The 12,873-nt window shown below is 39.6% G+C and overlaps 1 pseudogene and 1 gene segment (V, D, J or C); both read left to right on the top strand.

Annotated features, from left to right (window-relative positions):
• The first annotated feature begins 8,304 nt into the window (after positions 1-8,304).
• On the top strand, positions 8,305-8,754 carry LOC102815715. The segment is given in 2 exon segments: positions 8,305-8,350; positions 8,435-8,754. Coding segments are annotated over 2 exon segments (366 nt in total).
• A 645-nt stretch (positions 8,755-9,399) lies between these two features.
• On the top strand, positions 9,400-10,048 carry LOC102815337 (annotated as a pseudogene).
• Positions 10,049-12,873: the final 2,825 nt, after the last annotated feature.

The following is a 12,873-nucleotide window of genomic DNA, read 5'->3' as shown; positions in this document are numbered from 1 at the left end:
TAAAGCTCTAAATATATTTTCTTGTTGATCTGGTATGAAAGTGTAACATTCAACATGTAAACTGGCACAACTGACCCCTTGATCAGCTGTAAACAGGTCTAGAGCCACGCGATTTTGGAACATCCCTTTTCTAATATGTATCACCTCATCTATAGTAAGTGTGAGTGATTTTCTAGTCTTATTTAGGGCTTGGGCTGTGTGTTCAGCTAATGCAACCTTAATAGTCCCTGCTCCTAATAGGAATACAGCCATAGGATAAAACCACCAAGCAGTTATTTTTTTCTCTGTGCCTTTGGTGATATATCATGTCCCAATTGTGAGGGATTATTGGAAGGTGCTGTAAAATGCACCAGGCTATGTAGGGTTTAACCAGGTACATCTACCAGCCCAAATGACAGGTATGTTTTGCCGTCCATAGCAGCCACAAATTTAGAGGGACCCTACCATTATGAGATCAGATGGAGTGTTCTCCATGTACCTTCTTCTCATCCACCAGTGTCGAGGTTGAGTTACATAGGTTATGTTTTGACATAATTTTAGGGATGTGCACCCTGATATCCTTTGGGAGTCTTCCCACAGTTGCTCAATGCACTTAGGAGCTAGGACCTATAGTGTTACAATTTCACTTATAATCCACCTCCATTCATTTCTTTTAGCATAACCAATGACGGGTTGGCTGTGAGGTGTCTGGAAAATGAGCTTCAACAGCTGCCTCCAAACAAGTTTCCAGGATTCAACAATGGATGTATCTTATGAAGCCACCCACATAGCAGAATATATCTGCCAGGAAAGCATCCTGAAGCGGTGGGAAGTTTAGTACAAACCCAAAAGTGGGATACATTATGCACCCTGGTAAACATGTGTGCCCAGGAGATAAAGCTGTTGGCTGGATCAATCTGGGTGAAGAGACAATAGTGACACAGGTACCATTAGTGGAAGATCATGACCTTCTGGAAGAGTGCAAGCTACTCTCTTGTTTCAAGAGATGACTGTGGCTGAATTAGGTGATTTACCAGGTCAATAATATCAGACTTGTTCACCCTTAACTATGGTAGTTCTTAGGTGTAATATCTTTATGGCCATTAGAGGGATTGATCATAAGGCTATGGCCAGTGTTCGTCTCAGAAGGGAATCGGTTTGTTCCTGGTGACATACATACACACAACATGTGAGTCCACTTGCTCAACCTTGGAGAGATTCGTAAATCATATTCTAATCCTTTTCCCCAGGTTGTCATTACGGCCAACCGGGGATCACATCTCTCTAGGACTGTTCCCATTGATTCTTACTTTGATCTTTTACCTGGTCCTAGGACATCTGGGGAAGGAAGCACAAGTACACCAGAGGTATCCCAAACAGGGCATAACAGAGCATCTTCTTCAGTAATTTTATCTTACAGTAATAAATATACACCTTTGATTACTCTATCTAGAAGAGATAACCTGGTGTGCTGGGGCTGCTCATTCAATAATGGTATGGACAGATTTGGTCTTTGTGAGCAACCCTTATAACACTAGAGGTTCATGGGTTATCAGAAATTTCTCTTTAAGTAGTCTATTATATCACTCAATCATCCCCACAGCTTGAGGCTTATTGTGACATGGTATAGCCAACTTATATACACGGTTTTGCCCATTCTTTAACTCGACTGCCAAAATGAGTTCCTCTGTCACTAATAATAACTTCAGGAATCCTGTACATTGCACACAGGATTTTTAAGGACCTAATGGTCACCTCTTGATCTGCCCTAGTGGTGGGGTGAGCAAACAACAAAACAGTAACTGTGTCTACCACTGTAAATGCATACCACACATCTCTGTTGGTAGGGAGAGGCCCTACATAATTGGCTTGTCATGGTTGAAAGGGTTGTTCACCTAAAGGTACTTGTCCAAGAGTAGCCCTAAGTTTTCTCCTTTGAGGATACATCTTTGCAAAAGTGGGGCAGTCCTTGACTGCAACATGGGTTGCAGAAGAGGAGAGCACCAATCTCCATCACTGTGCCATGTGTAACATAGTCCTTGCACCCACATGTCCTAACTTTCTATGAACCACATAGCTTTATTTCCTGGAGGAATAGACACAGCTCTGAACCAGTCTAGGGTATCAGCTTCATCATTCCCATGCCTTATAAGTTTCTGATGCCCTCACAAATTGTATATGTATACCTCTTTCTGGGAGGTATACATATACCATTCTCAGTGATCGTTTCACATGAACTGTCCCCACACAAAGTGATGGTTCACTAGCAAGTTTTGCTGTGCCCACTAGGGTAATCACAGAGCAAGTCAACAAAAGGCATCCCAGCTGTGTATTCCAATGTGAAGGGGGCCATATTCCACAATAACCACCATCCACGTTGCTTGTTAACTCTGCCCATTGGATACTCTGCTCAAAGCTACTGCTGTCCATCATCTGTGGTTACCCTTACTTGAGCCATCTGTATAACATACATGAGTAGGCAGAGGGGGGAGAACCTTCTCTGTATGGGCTGGGGCCAATTTGCTAAGTGGAAAGCCTTCCTCAGCGAGCAAAGTGCAAGTCAGAGGTCCCAGAATCTTCTGAAGTTCCTGTGCCACAGGACTAATACTGAGCTCAGAACTTTGCTCTAAGTATGCACCCAAATTAGGCAACGTAGGTATTTGGGCCACCCCAGTCTTTGGGGCTTTCATCCATCTGCATATCCTGCTATAGGGTATATGTTGCCAACCTCCACTTTCCCTTGCTGGGTAACTGGCTCACAAGCCTGCAAGGCTGCATACACTGCAGCTAACTGCTTCTCTATTAGAGAGTACCTTATCTCTGCCCCCTTCAACAACTGGGACCAGAATCCTATAGACACTCTCCTCTTGATCATTGACTCACACATACTGCATCCAAAGCTTTACATGATAATCATCATATCTAGCTGGAAAGGACGTTGGGGATTCACTACTTGTAGAACACACTACACGTGGTGTGGTGAAACACTGATTCTTTACTATCCCCCAATCCCAGGGGATTTGCCTCTTACAGAGGGCATGCAAGGGCTGAAGCAATGGCTCAAGAGGAGGGATGAACACCCTTCAATAACCAACAAAGGTCTGTACTTGCTTCTCTGTGGTGGGTGTAGGATAGGCCTGAACATTATCTATTATAGCGTCAAGAATAAACGTTGTCTTAACTAACCAAACAACTCCCAAGTATTTGATTGATAAGCCAGGGTCTTGGACTTTGTTCTCATTGACAGCCCATCTCCAGTCACCTAGTGCCTCTCCAAGGCTCTCTGCTGCTGCTTCTAAATCTGCAAGAGAATCAGAGGTTAACATAACATCATCAGTATAGTGAAATAGGGCCACTGACTCTGGTCGGGGCCATGAGGCTATATACTGGGCCACTAACCCAGTATATAGAGTTAGTGTTGTTGTCAACCCTGATTCCCATCCAGAATTTTCTGATATTTCTTGAAAGAAATACCAGAAGGAAATATCAAAAACAATAACTGCAGTCTGGTGGACTACTACTAGATAAAGGCAAATGGTCAGGTTTCTTTAGGTCAAACCCCATTCCAAGACTGAGACTCAAGGGGAATACATGAGTAGGCCTATGGTCTTGCTGATGATCACTTTGGTCAACCAAGAACAGGAATGGGGGGAAAACAGCAATGAAGTTGTGAGCTAAGTCTGACCAGGTTCAATAGATTCCTGTCAACCTGGATTGAGACCTGGTTAGCCAGTAGTGTGTCGAGACCTGAGAACTCCTGGACTCCGGGACAGGGACATGGCCACAGAGTAATAGCATGGAGAGTGAAGGTCCAGCTGATATAAAGTGAGGGAGATGAACAAGAACAACCATACTTGCAGATAGTACCCACTTGACCTGGCTTCAATGGCTGGAAGATCAGTCCTTGATTAGAGGAAGAAAAAAAAAAATTATCTGCTACAATTTGATGAACTTATTCTATACTTATGAATGTAGTAGCTCAAAAGAGGGAACAAATGTTTATAGAGAGCATCACTACCACGACCTCGGAAATCAGGGTTGACATTGGTGACACAAAATGGGGAACTACAAAGGCAAGAAGTGACTGGCTTATAAGCTTTCAAGAGGGAGCCTAGTTTCAGAGGGTGCAGAGGCAGTAGAATCTCCACTAAGTTGTTTTCAACCTGTCTAGATGGGGTTGGTGAAAAGAGATGGAGATAAGATTCTTGTGGTTCAATAGTGAGTAAAATTGCTATCTGGACTGACTGTGAGTGTTGGAAATGTAAAGGTAGATGTTTTTTAACAAAAAGATGGGAGTGTTTGATTTTGCACTCTGGGAACAAAGGACCCTGGGACCATCTACAGAGAAGAGCAGTGTGGGACACTATCCAGAGAACTAGTCATATCAGAGATTGCGGCAGAGATGATGACATGGAGAGATGGAGTGGCTGTGGACTCTGGACTCAGGGATGGAGAGGTGCTGTGTGCTGACAGCTGGGTGGTAAGCTTGTAGGGTATACCGTTTGGTCATCTGATGATGCATGAGGGGATTGTCATCATTGCAATGAAATGAAATATGATAGGATGAATGTAAAGCTGATGTTCTCCCATGTAAACGATCAGTAAATTCACAATAAAAACTTAAAGAAGAAGAAGAAAAAAGAACAAATTTAGAGACTCTGGGAGGTCAGTCTATAATCAAAACAATTACAATGTGCCAGAGCATAAAAATATATGCACAAATATCCAGATGGCAATTACAGGATAAAACAAACCATTTGAAATGGAGGAAAAAGTTAATAGAATTTAGGGTAATCTCAAGGAAAATTAATACTTCACAACATACTGAAAAATGAAAATACAAGAAGAACATCGTGGTAGTGGTGATATGCCATGGAGTTGGTTCCAACTCATAGCGATCCTGCACAAGGTTTCTGAGGCTATACATCTTTACAGGAGCAGAAAGCCTCATCTTTTTCCCAAGGAACAACTGGTAGTTTTGAACTGCTGACATTGCAATTCATAGACTAATTCATAACACCTATGCTACCAGAACTCCTTAACATGGATACATTAAAATTATGAATAAAATGACAAGAAGGAACACAAAGAACATGAACTCAGCACAGGAAGGCATGCAGAAAAAAAGGCACAAGCAGTATCACAAAAAAGAACCCAAACATAAAGACAACAATTAATTAATACCTATCGATAATTTCATGGAATGTCCATGGATTAAATGAACCAGTTAAGAGACAGAGAGTGATAGAATGGATAAGAAAACAAGATCCTTCAATGTGCTGTCTTCAAGAGATACAACTTACACACAAAGACAAAAATTGATTAAAAGTTAAAGGATGGAAAAAATATATACATTCAAAAGCTAATTGTAAACAAAATGAGCAGGAGGGGCAATACTAAACTCTGATAAAATAAACTTTATGTAGAAAACCAGTATAAGAGATTAAGAAGGACATTATCTCATAATTAAAAAGCCTTGTCTTTTCAATGACCATCTAAAGTGTATATATATATATATATATGTCTATTTTCATTAAGCAAAAAGACAAATGAAGTGAATGGAAAACATTTGGAAATAACTAGTCCAATGAATTAATATAGTTTCAGAGACCAGAAGTACTAACTAGTGCCCAGTTTCCACTGACTGCTCTGAATGGCTGGCAGAAAATGTGGAATTAAATTCTGTATAATAAAAAAAAGACCAGTCTTTTTGGTTGAATAAAGACTGGTGATACTGTGGCCCCGAGTCAAGTTTTATGACTGAAATGGAACTTAACCCTGTGATTCAAATTTCAGCTTAAGAGTAATGGTGTAGCACGGTGGGTTAATGTGCCAGACTGCAAAGCCATTTGAACTGCAAGGTTGGTGGTTCAACCTCATCAGCTGCTCCTCAGAAACCCTATACAGGGTCGCTCTGGTTTGGAATCAACTCAATGGTACTTAATAACAACAACAATAGGTGAATAATAATACTAGAGATGTAAAGATGAGATCAAAAGGACACTGTTTATAAGGCAGTAAAGGGTAGGAAAGAAGTAGGATTTGAAACAGGAAACAGGGAGGAAGTAGGCTAAATGATATTGCATTATGGGGATTGTAATTAATGATGAAAGAAAACGTGAATGAAATGCTGAATGGTAAATTGATTTCCTCAGTAAACCATAATTGACTTTAAAACTAAAGCTAATAAGAACATAAATAAAATTAGGAACTGTTGAAAATGTCAACTAATAACTGGAATATACAATGAATGATTCAAATAAAATAGAAAGTTGTCAAACATAAATGGAATGCTTAAATTGATATCTTAGGCATAAGTAAACCGGAATGGAGAATTGTTGGTCACTTTTAGTTCAAATACATTGGCTTGCTGTGATTGAAATGACAAGTTGAAGAATAAAAGCATCATATTCAGCATCCAAAGCAACATTTCCTGATGTAACCTGAAGTACAATGCTGGGAGTGATAGGTTATTGTATACATGGAAGGAAGAGTAAATATCACTGGTACAGAAATTACACAGCAACACTGAAAGTCAAAGATAAATTGAAGTTTTAACAAACTACTTTACATTCTAAAATTGATCAAATGTGTGGTCAGGATTTGTGATAATTCTTTGTGATTAGAGTTCAAAAGTTGGTAAGAAAGAATAACTGGAAAATACAATGTTTGTAATAGGAAAGATACCAGATATTTCATGTAGAATTTTGCATGATCAATGACTTATTCGTGGGAATTATTATTTTTTCTTTACATAAGGCAATGGCTAGACTTCATTGTGTGCAACACACAGGAATGAGATAAACTTCCCAAGGTATTAAGAAACAGGAGTGCAGTAAATCCAGTTTATTCTTCCAATTAAATATGTTTTTCATTAATTTCAAACCTGGGTGTCACCTACTCTAGTTATACCACTGTGCTAACCGGCATCAGAGTGGTCTACAGTGATCATGTTCTGAAGAAAAGGAAGTTGAACACATGCCTGGAATAGCTGGTCCATATCTCCATCTTTGTGAAAACCTCCACAGCCAGTTGCCCACCCTCAATCTTTGCAGAATCGCCAAAAAGAGCACCAATTTCCATTTAGAAATGATCAGTGTGAGAGCTGAGAACTTGGCAATAAATTACTGCGAGAGACCAAGACAGGGAAGGCAATGTGAGTACAATGAGCTACCCTGCAAAGAATTCTATGGCCTGCAGAGGGCACTAAGAAACTATTAAAAATATGGAACAGATGTAGGGAGTTTGGTAGTGGTTTCCTGAAGGCTAGTGAGTATCCTCTTAGGGATAAGCAGGAAATATTCTTTTTTGCACTAGGTTTTATAACTAAAACTGTTCTTCTGGTGGTTCCCACAAGTTCTCCAACCTTCATTAAGGTTTAAATTTTCATGCCAACTTTAGATGACAAAAAGGGTAGTGATTGTTCAAAAATTACAATCTATTACCAAAAGTATGTGTGACGTTATCAACTGTTATGAGAAGTTCTGGGGAACTTTTATTTAAATGGAAATTTCACATTTACCCATAAAGAATACCAGTGTTACCATCAAGTACTTTCTTTATTTGTGAGTTTGAAATATATTCTTGAGAGAATCTATTACCTTTCTCCATATTCAAGGGCCCGTTATTTCCACACACAACTATTCTGAAATCTCTTTTAATAAAATGTGGGTTATAATTAATGATTTAGTATAAGTCTTCTTTCTGCAGGCCATATGTAAATCTCAATGAGATGAATGGACACAGTGGCTCAAGCATAAGAATGTGAGTTTTGCACAGGACCCAATAGTGTTTTAATCTCTTGTACCTAGGTTAACTGTGAGTTGGAGCTGACTTGATGGCAGGTAGGACAACAAAAATATAATTTCACTCTAACAACCCAACTGAAATGCAGTGGTGTCATATCTAAAGACAAACCTTGATTTCCTACATCAAAGTCCTTCCTTCAGACAGAATAAGAAATGACACAAAGAGAAGCATGGTTATTCTGCTTCACTGTATTCCTCAGTGTGAGTGGTGTCACACACCCAGAGTTTCAGGATGTGGCAGAAGATCCAAGTTCCCAATTTGGACTTGAGTAATCAAAACCCCATGATTTGCATCTTTAGCATTCCTTGCTTGTTTGGCTGTGTGTCTTGAAAATCATCAAAAAATAAAAATGTTCCTCAAATGGGTCCCAGACTTAAGTCTTAAATATTCTACCTCATAAATATGTAAATAATCTTAAATTTACTACATCAGATAAGGATATATTTGTGTTCCTAGAGCCCAACCAACAACCATACCACTGTCCATTAGATGTTCTGTGATAACAGCTGTCTAACCATGGACTGGACTTTGAGAGTCGTCTTGTTGGTTGCAGCAACTACAGGTAAAATAGTTCCCAATCCCAGGAATAGGGAAGGGGTTTTGGGTATTCACGTGGAATTTCATCCGCCCAATTTTCTCTCAGTAGGTGGCCAATCTCAGGTCCAGCTGGTGCAATCTGGAGCTGAACTGAAGAAGCCTGGGTTATCAGTGACGATCTCCTGCAAGACTTCTGGATACACCTTCAGTGACTACACTATGCATTGGGTGCGTCAGATCCCTGGACTTGGGTTTGAGTGGATCGGATGGATTTATCCAAGCAATGGTAATACAAACTACGCACAGAAGTTTAAGGGCAGAGTCACCTTCACCAGTGAAACGTCTACAAGCACAGCCTACATAGATCTATTCAGTCTGAGCTCTGAGGACACGGCCATGTATTACTGTGCGAGACACACGGTGTGTTAACCACATCCTGAGTGTGTCAGAAATCTTGAATGAGAAGACAACTGCAATGACTTTAGAGATAACAGGGAAACTTAGGCTGCAGGCATGCTTATTTTGTTGTTCTTGTTGCTGATAGGTGCCATTGAGTCATTTCTAACTCATAGCAACATTGTATGCAACAAAACAAAACACAGCCTGGGCCTGAACCATCCTCACAATTTCTACATTTGAGACTATTATTGCTGCCTCTGTGTCAATCCATCTTGGTGAGAGTCTGACCCTCTACTTGACCAAGCACGATGTCTTTCTTCATGGGATTTTCCCTCCTAATAACAAGTCTGAAGTATGAAAGACAAAGTCTTACCATCAGATTTTTAAGAGAATTGTAGATGCATTTCTCTCAAGACAGATTTTATTGTTCTTTTGGAAGACCATACTCTTCTACAACATTATAATTCAAAAGAATCAATTAATATTTGGGTTTTTTTTATTCAGGGTCAACTTTAACATACTTATGAGGCTATTAAAAATGCCATGGCAAATCTGCCCTCTGGAGTGCCTAAGTGGAGCAACGATGCTGGGTGACCAAGACACAGAATCTGGTAGGAGGCTTTGGAAAATTTGTGGGCTGAGCTGTGCTGGGGCTAGTAGCTGAGGGTGGAAGGAATGTCAGTCAGAGAGAGATCCACTTATGCTGAGGAGATGTGCATCAAAAGCAGCACTATGGCTCATTGGAATAATCTTGAAAGCTATGTGGGATTTGTAAATTTCCACAATCAAATATACAGATAATCAGTGAAGAGAGGTTTTGAATTCACATTTATGGAAGTAGGTGAATCTCGATGGGGAAAGTCAACGTTAATCAACTCTCTATTTCTCACCTATTTGTATTCTCCAGAGTATCCAGGTTTCCCCCCAGAATACAAAAGACTGTATCGGTGCAACAATCTAAAGTTTTAATCAAAGAAGGTGGAGTTCAGTTTCTACTCATGATAGTTGATACCCCAGGATCTGGAGATGAAGTAGATAATAGTAATTGCTGGCGATCTATTATTGATTACATTGATAATAAGTTTGAGGACTACCTAAATGCAGAATCTCAAGTGAACAGATATCAGATGGCTGACAAGAGAGTGCAGTGTTGTTTATACTTCATTGCTCCCTCATGAATTTGGGTTTAAACCACTGCATATTGAATTTATGAAGCATTTACATGAAAAAGTGAGTATCATCCCCTTTATTGCCAAAGCTGACAAAATCACACCAGAGGAGTGCCAACAGTTTAAAAAAACAGAGAATGAAAGAAATTCAATAGTGGCAGAAGAAGCAGAGACACATAGGGGAGGTGCCTTGGCAGAGGCACAAAAAAACCCCAGAGAAGACACATTCCCCAAATCATTCCATAACTTCAGATTGAATATAAAGTGTGTGTGTGTAGGTGTATCAGTTTTCCAAGCCCACCTGTGGAGAATCTGACTATAGCAGGAATACACAATGATTTCTGAATTGATTGGGATGTTGCCTATGGATCCCTCAGCCTGGGCAGAGATCAGAGGGTGGGGCCACAGCCAGGATGATACAGTGCTGAAGTCAAAGAGTGGCATCTGGAAAAAAGGTGTGATGGATTTGTTTGTTTTCTTTCACATTTCTTTCCTCTTCTCCCCTGTTACACCCTCTCTGCCCAGGCTGGCACCTTCAGACAGGTGGGAGTGCACACCCAAAAGCGTCCAGCATTGCACCCACAGGGACAGTTTTCCCATGGCACAAAGAGGAATTCCCTGAAAGCCCCAGTGGTCCTGGAAGCTAATCCTTTGGCTGCTTCTTTTGACATCTGACTCTGGGAATTAGCCCTAAAGTTAACCTGGGTAGGGCCATTTATTCTTGCCTTACGTAAAATTAGACAGCAGGTGTGGCCATAGAGCCAAACCATATTTTCACCTTGTTAAACCCTAACATCAAAATACAAGAGCCAACACCAATTAATATATACAAGGATGCAGCTATTTAGAGAACTGCACTGTGCATACACAGATATCTAACTAACTTTCAGAGATAAAAATAGTGGACAATCTTTCTTCAATTCATTTCTTAATATCTATCTGCACACCTCCACAGTGATGACTAGAGAAGGGGACTGAGTGAGTGGACACCCCAACCCACTGCTGGAGGTTTCTACTGCACACACAAGCTGACCTGAGCAGCAAAGGTTACTGGACAGTTGGCTATGGTTTTATTTTTGGTTTTCTGTGGTGGTTTTTTCTCTGCTTTTATATTGTTTTTGTTAATGATACTTTTCATCTCACTTTTTTCTTGGGCGTGGGAGTTTTCTCTCCATATATTACCCAAGAATCGACAGCAATCATGGCCATATAGCCAAGCTACAAGCATACCCCATAAAATCCCACCATCTGGACAGGAGCCAATACCAGCTGCTGGGCATTACAAAGATAGCGATCACTTGCTAAGATAGCCTGCAGCTGAGTAATAAGAGACTTGAAAAGTAAGCCTATCTCCAGATCACATCCACCAGGAGACACACAAGAAGGTTAACAACACAACAACATACACTCATTTAATCATTGAAAACATATCTAAGTGTTGAAAATGTCCTAAGAATAAACAACAAAACAAAAAAGAGTAACTGAGACAAATGAGCTGAAGGCAGACATAAACTTCCCAATAGAAGAAGAGAAGGCTTTGGATCTTTCTGAGAAGGAATTCAGAAGAATATGTTGAAAACTTCAAATGCTCCCTAGAGGGGTGAAGGAAAATAAGGAAGAAGTCAGGAAAGCACTACAGGTACAACTAAACAAGATAGATATATCTTTGGAAACAATTCAAAACCTGCAAAAAGAGGTCCAGATGATTAATGATAAGGTATCAGAAATGGACAATACACTGAAAGGGAAATGGAGTAGAAATGAAGAGATGGAAGCCAGAACCAGAAACCTGGGAGACAAATCTCTCAATACTGCTAAGATAGAAGAACAAGCAGAAAAAAGGATAAAAAACTAAACAAATAAAAACTTAAGAATTATTGGCATTCCCAACAGAGAAGATTGTTGAGGAGAATCTGAGAGATAATTTCCTTAACATCCTGAAGGATGAGAAGATAAGCATTCAAGAAGTTGAACAACCTTCTGGAAAGATAAGACCCCTAAAGAAAATCACCAATATATATCATAATCAAGCTCTCAATAATCAAAGACAAGTAGAGAGTCCTAAGCCAGCCAGGGAAAAGAGAAGTATTAGGCACAAAAGCAAGTAAATCCAATTATGCTCTGACCTTTTAGCAGAAACCATGAAGGCAAGAAGGCAATGGACAGACACATATAAAACCCTAAAAAAAACCCCAACAACAATAACAACAAAAACTGCCAACCAAGAATCATCTACCTAGCAAAATTAGCAATCAAATTCAATGGTGCAATCAATACATTCCAGGGTAAATAGAAGTTAAGACATTTCTTAAAAGCCAATCCAGCACTTCAAAACTACAAAAGGGAGTTCTTTGGAATGGACTCTTACAAGAGGAGGCAACAACCAGTGATTGCCAAATGTGGCAACATCACCCAGAATTCAGTCATCATATAGTAGAGTTCAGAACAGAACAAAATTACAACAAATTCACAGGATCTCTAAGGCCACTCAAATATCAAAATAATAACAATGTCAAAGAAAGGGGAAAACGTAGGAACAGAGATTCAAGTGGTGAGGAGGTCGTGTAGATTGCAAGATACAATAGACTATCTTAATTGGAGGTAAAAATTAGTAGACTGTAGGGTAACTTAAAAGAAAGTTAATAATTCACAACTTACCATGAATATGAATGAATATCCAAATTAAAAAAGGAAACATTAAAACTAAGAGGAAACTCACAAAAAAATAGGAATGCAGCACAAGAAGGCATGCAGAATAAAGGATAAACAGCACCACAAAAATTAACATAATGACAGAAATTAATTCATACCTATTGATAATTATACTGAATGTCAATTGATTAAATGCACCAGTGAGGAGACAGAGAGTGGCAGAATGGATAAGAAAACAAGACCCTTCAATATGCTTCCTGCAAGAGACACATTTTGCACACATAGACAAAAACAGACTAAAAGATAAAGGATGAAAAAACATATATAT

The sequence above is a fragment of the Chrysochloris asiatica genome, unplaced genomic scaffold, assembly GCF_000296735.1.
Source record: "Chrysochloris asiatica unplaced genomic scaffold, ChrAsi1.0 scaffold00836, whole genome shotgun sequence".
Taxonomy (NCBI): Eukaryota; Metazoa; Chordata; class Mammalia; order Afrosoricida; family Chrysochloridae; genus Chrysochloris; species Chrysochloris asiatica.
Note: the sequence above shows the minus strand (reverse complement) of the source record. Positions and strands in the feature narration are given on the sequence as shown.